This window comes from Carassius auratus, chromosome 43 (genome assembly GCF_003368295.1).
Source record: "Carassius auratus strain Wakin chromosome 43, ASM336829v1, whole genome shotgun sequence".
NCBI classification, from domain to species: domain Eukaryota; kingdom Metazoa; phylum Chordata; class Actinopteri; order Cypriniformes; family Cyprinidae; genus Carassius; species Carassius auratus.
In genome coordinates, this window is record NC_039285.1 from 9,556,985 (window position 1) to 9,575,027 (window position 18,043).

Sequence of the window (18,043 nt, forward strand, 5' to 3'; positions counted from 1 at the left end):
TTGACGACATACAGTATACAACAGCTCATTTAAAACAGAACTTGCCTAGAACTATATATATAAAAAAGGGAAAATAGACATTTATGGTCTCGGATAGGTCATTGTTGAATTAAAATGGTTATTTGAAATGACCTTGGCACATTATAACTCATTAAAGGTATTCTAGAAACAGTTTTTTGTAGTTTGTCCTATAATTTTTTAACTCCCATGAGCATGTGTATTAGTCCTTGCAACATAATATTCATGCCTTTAGTCAAATTTTCACTCTTTTTGAATTAATAATTTATCTCAAGTAGATTAATCACACATACTAACATACAGTTTTTTTTTCTTCCTGTTTTTGACCAGTGGATGGCGGTGTTGTCAAAACAATACACTACTCCGAGTCTGATTATTATTATTATTATTATTATTATGTGCATTGTAACAGTAATGGGATCAGACTTCAGCAGCTCCAGCTCTTATCATAGAAATTAAAGTTGTATGTAAATACATTTTTTGACTCTTTTAATGAAAATGCGTTTGGCCAACATAAAAAGGCTTCGACCTTGCACTTAACAGAGACTTGAATTGCTAAAAAAAATCCTTACCTCTTATTTGAGTTTAAACACAGCTGCTCTACTAACAAATATGCTTGGATTGAAACCTTATAGTTGATCAAATCTGCATAACTGTTCATCTTGCAGATTAAGGCCATATGTTTGTGTATGTGTGATACATAAAATGATTTTTATTACCACATTTCCATTCCATAAAGCTGTAAAACACAAAACCCAATATGGTATAAGATGTGGAATGAGTTTCTACGGAAATACCAGTTACGACAATAAAAGGGAGGAAACGTTATATGTCCCACCTCTGTCATTAAATATGTACTAAATTTAATGACAACCATCGAGGAAACAATATTTGAAGTATATGTTTTCGGTGTATTACAGTAGGAGCAATAACTAGCGGTTATGGCAGAGCTCTGTGGCGGAAGCTATGGTCACCATGGTAACCCGTGTTAAGGCAAGCCTGGCAAGGCGGTAAAGGGTTAAAAGTTTGGGGGTTTCTTTTCTCGTGCTGCAGCTAGTCCTTCTTTTTGTTCAGTCTCTAGTAGCACGACAACGAACTTACTGACAGCTACTCAACGGATCTTCCTTGCGAATTGACACAAAAGAGGTAAGTGATTTTCGTTTTTATTTAAAATGTCAGTACAGAAAGTATTAAAAGTGATTTAACTTGCTGCTGAACTGAAGTAGTCCCAATACGTTAATCTAAACGTAATAGTAAATGATGTCCTGAGGAGCTTTGTAACTTTATACGCGTTTTCTACCGTGGTGAACTAGTGCTGTGCTATTTTGGAGCGTGGTGTTGTTCTTTGTATAAAACTTTAAATGATCGCTGATGTGGCGCTGGCAGCTCGCGCCGTTTTCATCGCGTTCCAGTGAACAATCTCAAACAGCTGAATGTGACACGGCTTCACGCGCGCGCCGATGCGTTGTGCTGCGGTTTCGCTAGTGTTATTGATGATTCGACTTGTTTTGAAACTCGGAAGCCTACACTAAAAAGTTGTCTCTTCTAAAACAGTGAGCAGTCTGAGAGCCTGGGGTTTAAAGAAGCTGCATTCCACTAGTTGCTTACGTAAGTGTAGGCACAGCTCTTTGTATTAACTTTGTGTGTTCTCACGGTCATGGAACATCTGTAAATATAAGTGAACTGTAAAATTGTCATTCTGAGTTCTGGATGTCATGAGGATTGATTAATTCAATAGAAAATCTTATGGAAATCATACATTTATTTTACATGTATAATAAAATATATTTGTCATGGCCAAAAGTTTTATCAGTGACAAATTGTAACTTTAAATGAAAAGTACCGCTTCAGTATTTGATTATTTTTCCACATGTTTCTATGGTATACTGAATAAACAATGATAAGCATATACGTTTTAAAGGCTTTTATTGGCAAAAAAATAAAATAAAGTGTTGACCCTTATTCTTCATAAACTCTGCAATCAGCTCTGGCAAGCTGGATATTAGCTTCTGGGCCAAATCCTGACAGTTAGCGATCCATTCTTGCCTTATTAGTTCTCGGAGTTGATCACAATTTGTGGGCTTTCTGCTTGTCCCCTCACCTTTTGAGGACTGACCACAGGTTTTCTTTTGGATTGAGATCCGAGGAGCTGCCTGGCCACAGATTCAAAATGTAAATGTAATGATCTTCAAGACACTTCTTTATCACTCTTCCTTTGTGACATGGTGCTCCATCATGCTGGAAAATGCACGGATCATCACCAAACTGCTCATGGATCGTTGGAAGAAGTCACTCTTGCAGGAAGCTTTGATACTATTCTTTATTTATAGCAGTGTTTTGGGGCAGAATTATGAGAGAGAGCCCACTCTCTTGGTTGAAAGGCAACCCCACAAATGGATGGTCTCAGGATGCTTCACTGTAGGCACGTCAGAGGACTCATGCTAGCGTTCACCATTTCTTCTCTGAGCAATCCATTTTCCAGATTTCCCAAACAGTCGGTAGGGAGCTTCATCAGAGAAAATTACTTTGCACTAGTCTTCTGCTGTCCAATCCTTGTACTTAATACAGTTTTTCAGTCTGTTCTTGAAGTTTTTCTTGCAGAGGAGTGGCTTCTTTGCTGCCCTTCTTGACACCAGGCCCTTGTCCAAAAGTCTTGGCCTCACTGTGTGTGCAGATGCAACCTGCTGTCATTCCTGAGCAAGCTCTGCACTGTTGCTGACACGATTCTGTAGCTGACTCCTGAGGAGGAGACAGTTCTGACGCTTCTGGACACTCTGGGACGTCCTGAAGACTTCTTCACTGCAAGTCGAACCTCTCTCCTTGAAGATCTTGATGATACGGCAAATGGTTCTTTCAGGTGCAATAATCTTTTGTAGCAATTTCCTTGCATGTGAGGCCATGTTGATGCAAAGTGATGATGGCTGCGCATGCTTCTTTGGAGGAAATAATGGCACAAGTTATTGGGAGTGCTTCTTCCCTCCTTTTATAGCAATCAGCCTGCTCTTACAATCTAATTAGTATGATAGTGATTTCGCCTGACTAGAGCTGCGTTTACACTTGGCATTAACATGTGACCTGTATCCTGATGTTGTCCACATACACATTGAAATGAATTGTATTCGTATTCAGCGTGTCCTGGTCCAGAGGTACTCGAGAATGCATTGCGATCGGATGTAAATGCAATCCAGCCATCGTGTCTGCATTTGCAGGTGGACAGACGTCACGCAAAACCCCGCCCCCTCTCTGGCAAACTTTCCAAAGAGATATGGAGAACACCTGTGTGGAGTGCTAGTTAGACTCCTACTCCTATTTTTAATTTGTAAAATGTCCCGCAGCTGAAAATGCTTTTCAAAAGAAACCCCACCACTTCAGGTTGAAGCTTGCACCAGGGCATTCTCTGCAGACGCATTTAAATATTGTGCAGGAGAGACAGATCCGATCGGTTATCCAGATAGAAATGTCAGCTGATGCTGCCAAGTGTGAATGCGTCATGTTGTGATTGACTGGTGATCTGATCTGCTTGTGTAAACGCAGCCTAGTACACATTCACACTTTAATATGTGCTGCTGATGAGATCAAAAAACTGTATTTTTATTTATTTTTTTGTCAAGTTAATTTTTTGCCCAATGAAGCTTTTAGCAATTATTTTAAATAATTAAATGATTCTGATAACTCTCCACAATAATCTATAAACAATGAGAATGAAAACCACAACAGCTTAAGCAGCAAACTTTGCAAAACACAAAATGTATGTCATTACCAAAGCTTCTGGCCATGACTGTGTATATATATGTTTGTGTGTGTGTGTGTGTGTGTATATATATATATATATATATATATATATATATGGTGCATTCAATTCATGTTGGAAAGATTGAATTGATGAGTTAAATGCACATGAACACCACCGCAATTTTTAGTGGGAAACATAGAACTTTATTTAAACCTAGAGTTTCCGAGTTGGAGGAAGAAAAATAAAATGATTTCTTCCCCATTACAATAAAACTAAGTTACATCTGCAAAATACAATGGTGTACGATTACACTAAGTTTATGTATATTGATTTAACACATTCATAAATTATAAAAAATTATAACAAGCAAAAACACACAGATGCATCGATCTTTGTTCATAATTTTTGGTAGAAGCTGAGTTTTCTGAATAAGCTGATATTTTTTGTAGACAAATCTTGCTCCGAAGTGACTTGAATGCACCTTACATTGTAATTACAATTTCCCAACTCAAAAATACGAACTTCGTATAATTAATATTTGTAGTTATGACTAGCAGTAGCAAAATCTCAATACTTATACAATATAATGTCGACGGAGTTAAATGTGTGTGCCACTAAACCAGATGTGTTATTGTTCAGTTAAGTTGCTATAAACATATTGACTTTAGGAAACCTGTTCAGCAAGATTCTTTTCAAACTGTTGCTCCAGAAAAAAAACAACACAAAAACATTAACAACATTTAATAACAATATTCTGGGATATTTCTAGAATATTCACTTTCCAGGGTCACTGGTCTGCTGTCAGGACTGTGACATCTGTCTGTAATGAAAGCACAGATGTGGAAATTGGTCAGAGTTTGGTCACTGAGTTTGGGCTAAGCAGTGGATGATGCTTTAGGTCCATAAAAGGTAAAGGGCTGGCAGACCAGGAATGAGAGAGAGAGAGAGAGAGAGAGAGAGAGAGAGAGAGAGCCCGCACACAGATGTTCCCCCTCTTTTACTTTTACCGTTTTCTAGCTGGAAAACTCCTGCTCTAGAAGCCAGCTAGAAATGGGAGGCCACTATGTGTTTGAGAGCTGCCTTGCTAAGACATGTTCGCAGCAGAAACTTATTATTTTTTCTAATAGTATTTTCTCTCTGACAGTGTATTCAGGACTTCTACAGTCATTTAGGGTATGTTTAAACTTGTAGTTCGGTTCTTGGTTCTTTTGGTCCATACCAAAATGTAAGTTAGAAAATAGAGTTCTGGTTCACTTAGCATTCACACCATAATTTTTAACACCTAACTTAAAGACACAAAACAAAAGGCTCAATAATACATATGGTCACAACCTGTGTAGAGATGTTCCGATACCCTTTTTCTCTTCCCGATACCGATTCCGATACCTGGGCTCAGGGTATCGGCCGATACCGAGTACTGATCCGATACCTGGGTGTGTATCTGTATATACAGCTGTATATACTACTAGCCCTGTGTAAATTGCTAGAATTCTTTTTATGGTGTGCTTCAGACAGATCCCTCAATAAAACATGAACAAATACATGGTGAACTACTGTATTTATTACAGTATTTTTATTATCTAACATGAATTTGACAGTATTATTTATTTTCATATGCAAAAAAGAACTTGCATATGCAGCCAAAAATCTAACACCGCAAACTAAAAAAGGTATTTAAGTTTTACAATATAACTGTATAAAAAAACTGCAACAAATAAGTCTAGGAATATAAAAAAAAGATCTATTAATCAGATAATCTCTTTACAACAAAACAAGTAAAAAACAAGCAACCATCTAGGCATAATTATTATTATTATAGAGACGTATTATTATTACTGTAGGCTACAACAGTAGCTTTATATATTGTCAATTTACTCATGTAAACCAAACATTTATTTTAATGGGCTGCCATGAAGATCTTTGAGTGTCTGTGTTTATGATATGACAGTATTCTCAAATGAAACGGTAAATTCTCATGAAGTGACGGTTTATGCGTTCGTGTCCTCATGACACACAGCAGAGACTACAAAACAGCGAGCTCTCGCACATCTGTGCCAGTCACCCACAGAGATGTAGATTTTGCGGGAGTAATATTTAAATAGTATTTTGCAGTTTAATATTCACAGACACTAGTATATATTCGGCTACTGTCTGGAGCCCTGCGCTTTGACTTACACGGAAGCGACTGAACGCAGCTGCCGGTACTGAATATACTCGAGAGTCTGTAACTACCGGTACTACAGAGACATATTGCTAACCACTGATCTATAATATAGTAGCGGCTTCACTGTCTTTTGGCAGTTTAGAATGTGATGAGTGATCCAGTCATATATAGATAAGGGCTGCTAACGCGTTTTCATTTCTTCTTCGCTGCTCTAAACAGGGGTTGCTTGTGGCAACACAGCACAACTTCCTGTGTTTTCAATGCATTTTGAGCAGCGAAGAAGAACCGTGCAGCGGTTAGGCAAAGCTTGCGGTCATAACTAGGTCTTTTTTAAGAAAATGGTATCGGATCGGTATATGGGTTCATGTACTCGCCGATGCCGATGCCAGAATTTGTTGTGGTATCGGAGATATTTCCGATACTAGTATCGGAATCGGAACAACTCTAAACCTGTGTCTGTTGCTTTTTTTTTTTTTCTTCTTTCTTTAATACTGGTCATAACTTTTATAAGTCAGTTACATAAAAATGTAGACTGGTCTGAAAATTGAGACTCATTACCCCTTGGCTAATGGCTAGTTGGTCAGACAAGTTCTGGCTCTTGGTTGGACATCTTTTATGACAAACTTACCAAACATCCAAGACCTGCTGTGTGCTTGGCTAAATCAGCTCATGGTATGTGTGTATATAAGGTGGTATTTTTGCAAAAGGATTCAAAACAGAGATCTGTTCACTTGTTTGGTGTGCACTAAGGTTTAGACGGCAGAGTTTTTTATTCAAAGAGCAGTTCGTTTCAGTGTGCTTTCACACTTGATGTGATTGCCTGGCCCTGACCTGAGTTCGAGCGATCCTCGCTCCCCCTGCACCAGGATTGGGTATCGTTTTTTTTTATTATTTATATATATATATATATATATATATATATATATATATATATATATATATATATATATATATATAAAAAAAATATATATATATATATATATATATATATATATATATATATATATATATATATATATATATAATTTTAAATTTTTTTATTTAAGAATGTTTAGCTTAGCTAGCTAACCGTATCTATCTGCTGCTGTCATCAGAAGTGTAATTACCGTATTTTTCGGACTATAAGTCGCACCTTGAGTATAAGTCGCATCAGTCCAAAAATACGTCATGATGAGGAAAAAAACATATATAAGTCGCACTGGACTATAAGTCGCATTTATTTAGAACCAAGAACCAAGAAAAAACATTACCGTCTACAGCCGCGAGAGGGCGCTCTATGATTTCAGTGGTAGACACAGGAGCACTGAGCAGTATAGAGTGCCCTCTCGCGGCTGGAGACGGTAATGATTTATCTTGGTTCATTTCTCTCGGGTTCATGTCAAATTAATTCTGATAAATAAGTCGCACCTGAATGTAAGTCGCAGGACCAGCCAAACTATGAAAAAAAGTGCGACTTATAGTCCAGAAAATACAGTACTGCATTCATGCGCTCCTCTGATGCACTCAATTCCCTAGTTTTGCTTTTAAGTCGGGGCAATCGCGTTACTACAAAGATGTGTTCATGAATAAACAAAACCGTAGGGATGCACCGAATGTCTGGCAACCTAAATTATTCGGCCCAAAATAACAAATCTCTTTCTGTATTCAACTAAATAAGTGAAAATGCTGAATAATATGTACCGAACAATGACTAACTCAGTCAAATAGAGGCACGCACTAATGTAGGGCTGAAACGATTCCTCGAGTTACTCGAGTTACTCGATTACAAAAATTCCTCGAGGCAAAAACTCTGCATCGAAGCCTCGTTAAATTCCTATGAAGCGCACTATACGCGCGGCGCAGGGATTTGATTGTGTCACACGGACCGTTTATTCACACGGACCTTTTGAATTTAGTTGGCGCGATGGCGGAGAATAGATCTATAAATAAACGGCAGAAATTGTCTGAAGTGTGGGATCATTACACACTTAATAAAGAAGAGAACAAGGTGCAGTGTCTCTACTGCAAAATAGAGCTGGCATACCACAACAGCACATCTTCCATGATTCAGCATCTGAACAGAAGACATCCACTCTATGCTTTTTCACCAAGCATCGCTGAAACAAGGTAAGTTAACGTAGTCCAAGCCTATTGATGTTCGCTGATTTTAATCCCATACTGCATTTGTAGCGATGTCGTGATGCGGTTTGACTAGATATGATGTTTAACTTTGATGATGTTTTAAAGTAGTAAACGTAACTATCACGTTCAATTGCAATAGAGTATAGCCTAAAAAAAGAACCCCTTCACACACACACAAACACACGCACGCACGCACGCACACACACACACACACACACGTACATTTTGATGTTTGTTTTGAGATTACAGCTTATTATTTATAATTGTTTATAATTGTTTTATTTACATAATTTTTTTAATACATTTTATACATTGTGTACCTGTTTGGCTTGATATTTTATATTCATTTTTTGTTCTCAGGTTAACTAAACTAAATTTGCAGAAGGTGCAATCCTTTTTTTGTAATGTTGTGTATTAAGAAGACAAAAAACTAAGTTTATATTCATATTAGTTTTACAATACATGTTATACATGTTACAGTAAGTTCACTTAACTGTACATTGTTCTATAATTGTTGGCAATGCCAACTTGGCACTTAACTTTTGGAGCCAAACTTTTGGACTTGGAAATAAATACCTCTGTTGAGAAATAAAAGCCAAATGCTTGTTCATTTTACAGCCACATCATTTTTGTTATGCATTATTTGTTTTGGTTGTTCAAAAACACACACAAATCGTTTTATCCGATTACTCGATTAATCGATCGATTAAGTGCTAGATTAATCGATTACAAAAAGAATCGATAGCTGCAGCCCTACACTAATGCAGCAAACATCAGAAAAAGATGCAGAAAGCATGAAGCTATTAATTAAAAGTTATTTGTTGTTTATATCCTATTATAATGGTAATGCTGTATGTTTTCAATTTACAAAAAGATCCACTACTCATTGGAGTCATTTGTTAATGAATTAAACTACAATGAAGTTCTAGTGTGATTCCTGTAACATGATTTTAATGAATGTGTTATTTTAATGACTAGTATAAAAGACTGCTGGTGTGAATTAGTGCTGCATTACAGGTGGCTGATGCTGGTGGTTAGGCTACTGCTTGATGATTGAAATCATGAAATGACCTCAAAAGATTAATATTTAAACAGTGATAGTTGTCCCTCTAGAAAATGTGTGAAATAGGCATTCTGTGTGAACAACTTGGTTTCAGTTTTGACGTAAACAAGATCTTCTGTGCATTGATGTTCTCTTTTCCAGCAATTAATTAACAATGCAACAGCTAGTGGCTTCAACTGGATAAGCTAACAAAACCTTACACTAACATCGTCATCACATCTCGTGCACCACTGATAAGGCTGCATTCTTAACACACACCTAAAATTCGAATGCAACGTTTTTACATTCGATAGCATTCATTATGCATTCGATATGCATTCGTTTTTGCATGAGATATCCTTATGTCCATTTCCGAGAACCAGGGGACAAATATTTCAATCGATCACTCAAGCATTTAAGTGAATTAAATGAATGGTTGAAAAACAAAACTAGTGTTACTGTTTAAAAGATCCGTGCATGAGGCCTTAAAGTGACAGCAACCTAAATAAACCTGCTGCTGTCTGTCATTAACGTTTGTTTATTTACAGTGTTGACTAACCTATTATTTTACAGTAGAATAGATTATTCGGTTTCTGTACCTGAATATTCCTGTTAAACCTCCTTAAAAAAAAAACTTAAAGCACTGTTAATTTAATTTGCATCTTGTTATTGTGTTTATTTGCGCCATTGCTTGTCATTTTTTTGTTCTTATTTTATTAGTGACTTCGTTTACTTGTCTTTTTTTAGTTAAACTATATTCAGTTTAGAGTTCGAAATTAAAGTTCTTTTTAAGTCTCTTCCAAACAATATAAATATGAATCAACACATAATTATAAATTGTAAAACACAAAAACACTAAGTGACCAAACATTTAGGTTAGGTGATTGTAGTTTAAAAAATATGTATTAAAAAAAAACTCCTCCCTCAACCCCCCCCCCCCCCCCCCCCCTCAATAAAAGTCCCCTAAAGGAGGAATTCCCCTCCATTTATCAAGATGAAATACAGATTCTGGTACTGCCCCAGTGACAGCTTTCGTACCTTCATTTCTGAGATTACACAGTATGTTTGTGTCATCAGAGTAGCAGCTTTTGTGTACTTTTTGTGAATTTGGAATTTGTTTCCAAATCACCAATGCAGAATGACAAATGCATCTGTTTTTCCCGAATGCAATGCAAATTGTAAAAAATAATTTTGGAGTCAGTTTCTGCTACAAGTGAGTGGAAATGTGATGTAAATTCTCTCTGCTTTCGTTCATCTGTTACAGTCATATGTACGTCACAATACAGCAAAGCAGATTTTATTAGGACTTTAAAAAAAATCCTGTACTGCACATTGTTTTTCATACTTGTATTCTTTTGTGGTCTGCAACCAGTTACCAGTGAAAGTCTGATCAAGTGTCAAAGCCCTTTACACACGTGAGGAGAGGATTTCTGTCAGGCAGAGGTTGCATGTGATGCTTTAGATGTCCATGGCTTATTTCACTTAATGCAATATGATAAATACATGATTTGTCCAGAGTGACTAATCTAATTTGTCCAAGTAAACGTTTGAATGATGGAGGCTAACAAACATATTAACAAATGCAGCACAGAAAATGTAGTTGATGGTATAATAGAAAATGGTTTCCCCCTATGATTATAATGCTTGTGATGTGACCGTTAAAGACCCTGCTCTCATTTAGCTATGGCTTGACCTTTCTCTTGGTGGGTAACTGGGGCATGAGATTGTTTCCCCTCTTAAGTACAGCATTCACTCTGCCTTAATTGTGGTTCCCATAGAAATGCCCTAAAAGTATGATCATAAGGTTATGCAAAAATAGTTTCCCAGTGAGGGGTGAATTATTATAATTCTGGTTATTTGCTTCCGCCTAAATTACTAACAAACTCAGAAAGCATTAGTTGGTAATGCTTGAACTGTTTTTTATGGTTGACATTTGAACAAGAATGAGCTTCGAGATTCCTCTAGTTGTGTTAGGTGTGTTTTTAGCTTGATGGTTAATTAAAGGTTCTGCCGCCTCCTCTCCCTGAAGACAGCATTAAGAATTTTGCTGCACCTCCTTTTAATCTCTTAACTTTTAAACATGTTAACTAGACATGTAAATCAGTGGCTCCCACACTAAAGACAAACTTGTGTGCCCCTCCTCCCTGTAATTTCCTGTCTGCGATGTTGTCTCAGTTAAAAATGTGCAAAACAAATTGCTGAGAGATATTGCATACTTCAGGAAGTACATAAAAATTGCAATAACAGTATTCACACACCATTATTGAATAAACAAATATAGTTCCCTATAACAATTATAGTTTTCCTGTAGTTTACATGTCTGTAAATTTGTAAATTCCCAGCAGTTTGATGTAGGTGTGTGTAGGAAATCCCTGTTCACTCATGGTCTTTAAATCGTTCAAATGAAGTGGCATTTATTTAATATTCAAGGCCGCTGTCTGTTGTATAACACCATGCCATGTATGCTACTAATTTCTTGAACAAAATCAATCTAACTCAAGTGTATATTGATATCTACTGCTAAAATAGATGAATTGGCAGTTTTTGAAGTATTATGTTTATTTTTCATTGTTTTATTCAAGTAAATAGATAAATCAAATAAGGAAGTTGAGTAAAACATGTTTGGATTGATATTTCAGCACTATTCAAAATTCAACAGTACTGCACTGATGCATTGATTGACAACATAACGTAAGACGGTTAACTTCTTTTTATGGACATTTAACACCTCATACATGTGTAAAAAGCACGCCTGAACTGAAGCTCTGTAAAGTTCTTTGTCAAATAAATAATAGCCAAAGAGCACTTGCTGGGGGAAGTTACTTGTCTATAGTGATTATGCTGGATTAAATGTCTGGTCATGTGATATATAGTAAGTATCTAACATCAGCAGTGTAAAGCTTGCACAGGTGTGTTCAGATGGTCCTTTGTGTTGTGCTAAAAAGGCTAGGATAGGACCGCTTTTGTCCTTTGTATGCCATCATTGTATTATGGAGGGGATGTGATTGACCAGAGAATGGGCGACATCTGCACAGTTGAGTTACTGTGCAGCTGACAGCGACTGTAGAGATCAGTAAAGAACAGAGATGATGGGGTGTCTCAGCGTCCAGATGGCAAATCATCCTGTGTCCCAAACTACACCATGAACCCATTCACACACACAACACAAGCTAAAGTCAAGTGTGTGTTTTGCGTATCGAAACTGCTGAATAGAAAGCCAAATCCTCCAACACCTGATGATATTTGGTTTGCACTTCCCCTTCCATATTTGTTATTGTTTTCTCAGGCTAAACTGCTGAATGTTGAAGAAGGAGAGAAAAGTCCAATCCTATGCTGTACACTATTTTTATCATGACTATGAACTTGCTTAACAGTGGAAAGAGGGGAAATACATTGGCTGTGTTTTTCTTTTCTTTTCTGAATTCCCCTTTGTAAATGAATTTAAAAGACTGCATTCAGCACAGAAAAGTTGAGAGTCTGGTTTATAGGTCCCTGGAGTACTTTGAAGAGATGACGCCAAGTAAGCTTGGCTTTGTGATTCTCTGGCCTCATATCCTGATATTATTGCTTATTACTCCAGACTGGTGTGTGTGTGTGTGTGTATGAGAGGAAGAAACAGTCTAAGTGAGAAATGGAAGTATTGTGTCCCCCTCACAGAACTCCTTCACTTTATTCCCATGTGTCTTCATTAGATCTTCATAAAGGCTTTTAGAGAGAGTTCCAATATTTTAAGAGCAATTTTATCCAAGATTAATTAGATGGTTGGTAATTGATTTAAGTCAGTGGTTCTCAACTAGGTTGGCTTCAGGATCTTGATTTTTGCATGATTGGACATTAAGTGGCAACCCATCGGCCATCGCAGTACCAGAATTGTTTATTGTAAGCAAAAATGTCTTTAGGATCAAGCATTGAAATGTATTAAAGGGGTCATATGATGCTTTTTTTTTTTTTTAAAAAGATCATTATTTTGTGTATTTGGTTTAACAGAATATGTTTACATGCTTTAATGTTCAAAAAACACATTATTTTTCAAATACTGTACATTATTGTAGGTCTTCTATGCCCTGCCTTTCTAAAACACAAGTCCCTCCTTCCGCCAAGCACAGTCTGCTCTGATTGGCCAACTGAGCCAGTGCATTGTGATTGGATGAACACCCCAAGCACACGTCGGAAATGTATCACACCTTTCCATAAAAGCAAGCTTCATCTTTCAAAATAAATGTAAAGACAGTAAATAATGTCCTTAGTTTTATTATCAGTTCAAGCCTGAAAGTGGATCAGAGTCGTGTGACAGACACAGTGTTGAAGCTCATGTGTTTGCAGTACACACAATGTGCAAAACTCCACATTTGAACAGTCAATAGCAAATACTTAAACTAATAACAAAACATACTTGCAGTAGCTGATTCATTCGTTTAGGGGGGTGTAGCAGAGTCTTAACTTTGATGAATATCTCTTTGGTTTTGAGACTTTAGTCTTTGTAACTTCAGGATCTTATCTATGCGCAATCAGCTTGTAACACTACCAAGAGAAAGGAAAACTTGAAATTTCATCATACAGCCCTTTTAATAATATCACAAATAAAAAGACACATTTAACCATTGTACTTTTTTTCCTCTCTTCCATTTAAAAGCCTATTTATAACTAAGACTTTTATCACCTACGCCCCCATCACCACAGCCTCCTTTTTTTTTTTTAAACCACTGGTATATGTTATAGCCTACTCATGATCTGTTTCTCGAAAAAGAAAAGTCTTATGATGATTTTATTACTATCCTCAGGGATGGTAGGACGCTTGGCAGAGAAGATATTTATGAATAATATCTTCAGGAAATCTAACCAGAAAGACATTTTCACAAAATCTCATTTAAACATGTCCATGTGTAATAAGCTTCAAATGAATAAAATGAATAGAATACATAGATAATATTGACAGTAATGTGTTACTTAATGCTTAATGAGCAGAGAGCAACTGCCTATTTAAAGACTACCTGAAATAAGTCATGAGTTATATTAAACATATTTTCTTTGAGCTGGCACACCTAGTTATGCCTTTGCACGATTTTCTGTCACGTGTCTTCCTTTTGACACAAACAAACAAACAAACACCGCAATATTTTGCTCAGTGTTGAAGTTGAATAACATTGCACATTGCTCTGGACGAGGATATACCTAAAAAGTTTGGGTCAGTAAGATTTTTTTTTTTTTATTAATACTTTTATTAAGTAAGGATGCATTTTGATCAAAAGTGACAGTAAAGACTTTTACATTAATACAAAAATTATATTTCAAATAAATTATGTTCTTTTAAACTTTCGAGTCATCCAAAAATCCTGAAAAAAGCATCACTGGAACGAAACTGGAAAACCTAAAAGGAATTTTAAGACTTGATTCTTTACAGTGATATAAATATCATTCGTTAATTAAACTGAAACTAATCAACCAGCCAGAATGTGCAACAATGTGCAGAGAGAAACTCTTTAATTGTTGTCATGTAAGACCTGCTCGGTGTCAGTTAGCAGTTGTCGCAGTTGGTTTTCTTCTTCATGTCTCTTAGAGCTTTGATGAGATTTCCTCTCTTTTACAGAGCAGCAGTCATGGGGAAAGGATGTATTACCGCCACTAAGTGCTTCCTGTTCATGTTCAACCTCTTCTTCTTTGTAAGTGAACACACTCCTACACCTTTATGTTGAGTCTCAGCAGGAACACTGACCTTGAGCTCAGTGCTCTAGCCATGTGGCTGCATGTCATTAGCCCTGGTCTTCAGGTCTACTATGTGATCTAATGCAGCTTGAAAGGGAGGTTACTATTACTATCTAACTGAAGTGAGAATGGACACTCTTGGGTAGTCTAGAAGAAAATGTATTTATGTAAAAATAATTTTCTGACCTCTGTGCTTGTAAAAAAAAAAAAAAAAAGATGCCGCTGTTTCAACTTTATTGCAACACAAAATGTCTGAAAAAAAAAGATTTGAAAGAAAACTGACTGCTCAAATAATACTGTAGTCTAATGTGGTTAATGCAGTTGGCATTATTATCACACTACATTATTAGAAGTAAAGAGAAACCAGTAAAATTCAGTTTTTAGGGTAATTTTTATTTATTTATTTACAGTTATTTATTTAGAAGTGTTTGTAATAATATAACTGTATTTATGCATGCGTAACAAGTGGCTCACCAGTCAGTATGAGCTAGCAAGGCTTTTAGAACCAAATATAGGTTAAATATTCATTTAATAATATGAGTTAAAACTGCATATACATTTTTATTTTACATTTTCAGTTTGGACATGGTCTGTGTGGACATGTTAATACATTTTTATACATTATTGAATATATTTTAGTATAGTATATTGAATACATTTAGTATAGTACAGTATATTAACAAATAGTATACCCAGCAGTGTGGTGTAGGAAATCCCTGTTAGGAAATAGTTCAAGCTTAGTCTGGAAGCAGGAACCTCCAGTTCGACCTGTCTTTGATATAAAGGGTCAAAGGCTAATGAAAAGCATGTGTGTGCCTCTCTTTTTGAAAACCCTTTAATTGTACAGTAACCTGGTGTTTTACTGCCTCCCTCTCGTCAGTGATAGGACAAGCCACAGATTAGGGCTTAAATCTCTGATTTTATTTTTTTTAAATTCGATTTCATATTTTTTCAGACCCCCCCCCCCCCCCCTACTTAAGGAAAGCAATAAGTATAAACAGCAGACAACTTAAAGCAAATTTTGCTTTTATTTAATAAAAAAAGGGGCTGCTCCGATCACGATCGTCTCAGTTAACAATGGCTCCGTGTAGTAACAGCTGTTTGATGTGAAATCACGCACCTGAGGGAATTTACCGCTGATTAGAGAACCGCTTTACTGATGAGATGTGCATTAACGATCGGCCGATCGTGATTGGAGCAGCTCTAATCAAAAGCAAGACAAATGTAACCCCCATTTTCATATTCGGCTGGATGGCTCTGTTTCAGGTGAAAGAATAGATGTGTGGTGCTGCTGCCTTTGACTGCGATGGGCTTTAGGCAAATGTTGCAGCGTGGGGTCTCTTGCTCCACGTCTGTCGCAACAAACCCATACCAGTTCCAAACAACAGATGATTTATTCCTGAACAAACTTCCAACTTTCACCGGTAGCAGTGTTGTCGCTTGCTGTTTCGTGTGTGCTATGATGTTGTTGTTGTTGCTTGCCATACTGCCATGTGATACAGTTAATTTAGAGGACACCTTGGACCCATTAGTTTTTAACTTTGGGGCTGGGGTGCATGAGAACTTAGTTCGGTGGAGAGTTTCTGTCTCTCTTTAGCGGTTATCTAGAGTATGTTAATGGTAGCATAGTTCTCTAATCCACAGTCCAGTCCCAGCTTAAACTAAGATCAGCTCTGAGGAAGCAAACGGGTCAAGAAGGTGTCAAACATACATGGCACATGTCCTTTATGTTTGTTCATGCCCGTTTCTATTGCCTTGTAGATTTTTGGAGCTTTATTCTTGGGAGTTGGACTATGGGTCATCCTGGATAACCAGAATTTCAACACGGTTTTGGGTAAGTACAGAAGCACCAGCATAATTTCCTGTTTTGATATATGCAATAAGAGCATGTCTTATTAAAAAAGCTTACATCTCCAGTCTGCCAATGGTCTGAAATGGAAAGGTCTATGATGGCAGACCGATGCTTTCATGCTGGACAATTATAAATTGATGCACATCAATTGTTTTTCTCATAGTTTGCATCAGTACTTTAGCTCTTAAACATTGTTTTTAAAAACGTTTATATTTTTTATATTTATATTAGGTTTACATATTAATTCTCTTTTATGCACCGCCTTCTGAAATGCGTTGATTTTTACAAAGCTCATCGGTCTGAAAAGAGACGTGTGCTCTGATTGGCCAGCTATCCAGTGCATTATGATTCAAGCGTCTGACAAATGTTTCAAGCATCTGACGGAAATATTACGCCCTCAACATATCCTTTTATGACAGGACAAAAACAATAAAACCCATAACAAACGAGACATTTGTTCCATCCAGTATGGACATAATTACTGATTATAATGACTTATACTGTGTTCTTATGTGTTGCGTTGCATATAGCGCTGCATAAACATAAAACCATGTCTGCATTTGTGATCGGAGAAATGACGACCAAAAAGTGCTACTCTACACTGCTCAAAATTCGCATTTGAATCATCTTGCTGGTTACACATTTTTCTGTCTACACTCTTGAGTTTATACTGGTGGGAATACACAGTGAAAGCAGCTGCAATTTTCTGCGCTTGGCGTGGGGAGTTTTAATCTAGTTTTCCACAAACTCCCTCCTATGCTTCACTCTCTGTGTTTATATATGCACACATGCTCCCATACAGATGTTAATTAAACCATATGACACTCATGGAAGAGGAAATAAACATCGAGCAAAAGCAAAATAAGGGAAGAGAGAAATGTTAAATGAATGAGATACAAAAGCCAAACAGATTTTACTTTACATGATTTTGTGGAGAATCATACTCGTACCCATACTGCCTCGGTCTGGACAGCCAAAGCCACGAGACTCTATGCTGAAAAAGAGTGGAACAGGCAAACGAGGATGGAAAGCTAGTGTAAATCCTCTTGATTTATTATTTAATGCTTCCAAACTGTTCAGCACAGATTTATCACTCGACTAAACTTTATGCTATTTTCAAGAGATAGCTGAGAGATATTTTCTTATGTGGACCATAAGTAAGGGATAATCATTAGCTGCATTTCCACTGTCGGACCAGTGTGAGCCAGAGCTTCAAACAGGCCAGACGGGGCTAATAGCCTCGGGCCAGTAGCACCGAGGCCAGAGTTGCGCAGCGTTTCCACTGTCAAGCCTGAATATCCACTGCGCTTCACTAAAGCACGCACTTTTCATGCCTCTCAGGAACAATGTCACGCATAGTCTTTTGCATCACTTATAAATATTTCTGCCTTTTATTCTGATTATAGTCAA

The 18,043-nt window shown here is 36.9% G+C and overlaps 1 protein-coding gene across 1 annotated transcript in view; it reads left to right on the top strand.

Annotated features, from left to right (window-relative positions):
• Positions 1-943: 943 nt before the first annotated feature.
• Positions 944-18,043, top strand: part of LOC113061647 (CD82 antigen) — a 33,592-nt gene continuing 16,492 nt past the window's right edge. The window contains exons 1-3 of the mRNA XM_026230959.1: positions 944-1,164; positions 14,666-14,738; positions 16,543-16,615. Coding sequence (XP_026086744.1) covers positions 14,676-14,738; positions 16,543-16,615 — 136 coding nt within the window. The 5' untranslated portion in view covers positions 944-1,164; positions 14,666-14,675. The remainder of the gene's footprint in view (positions 1,165-14,665; positions 14,739-16,542; positions 16,616-18,043) is intronic.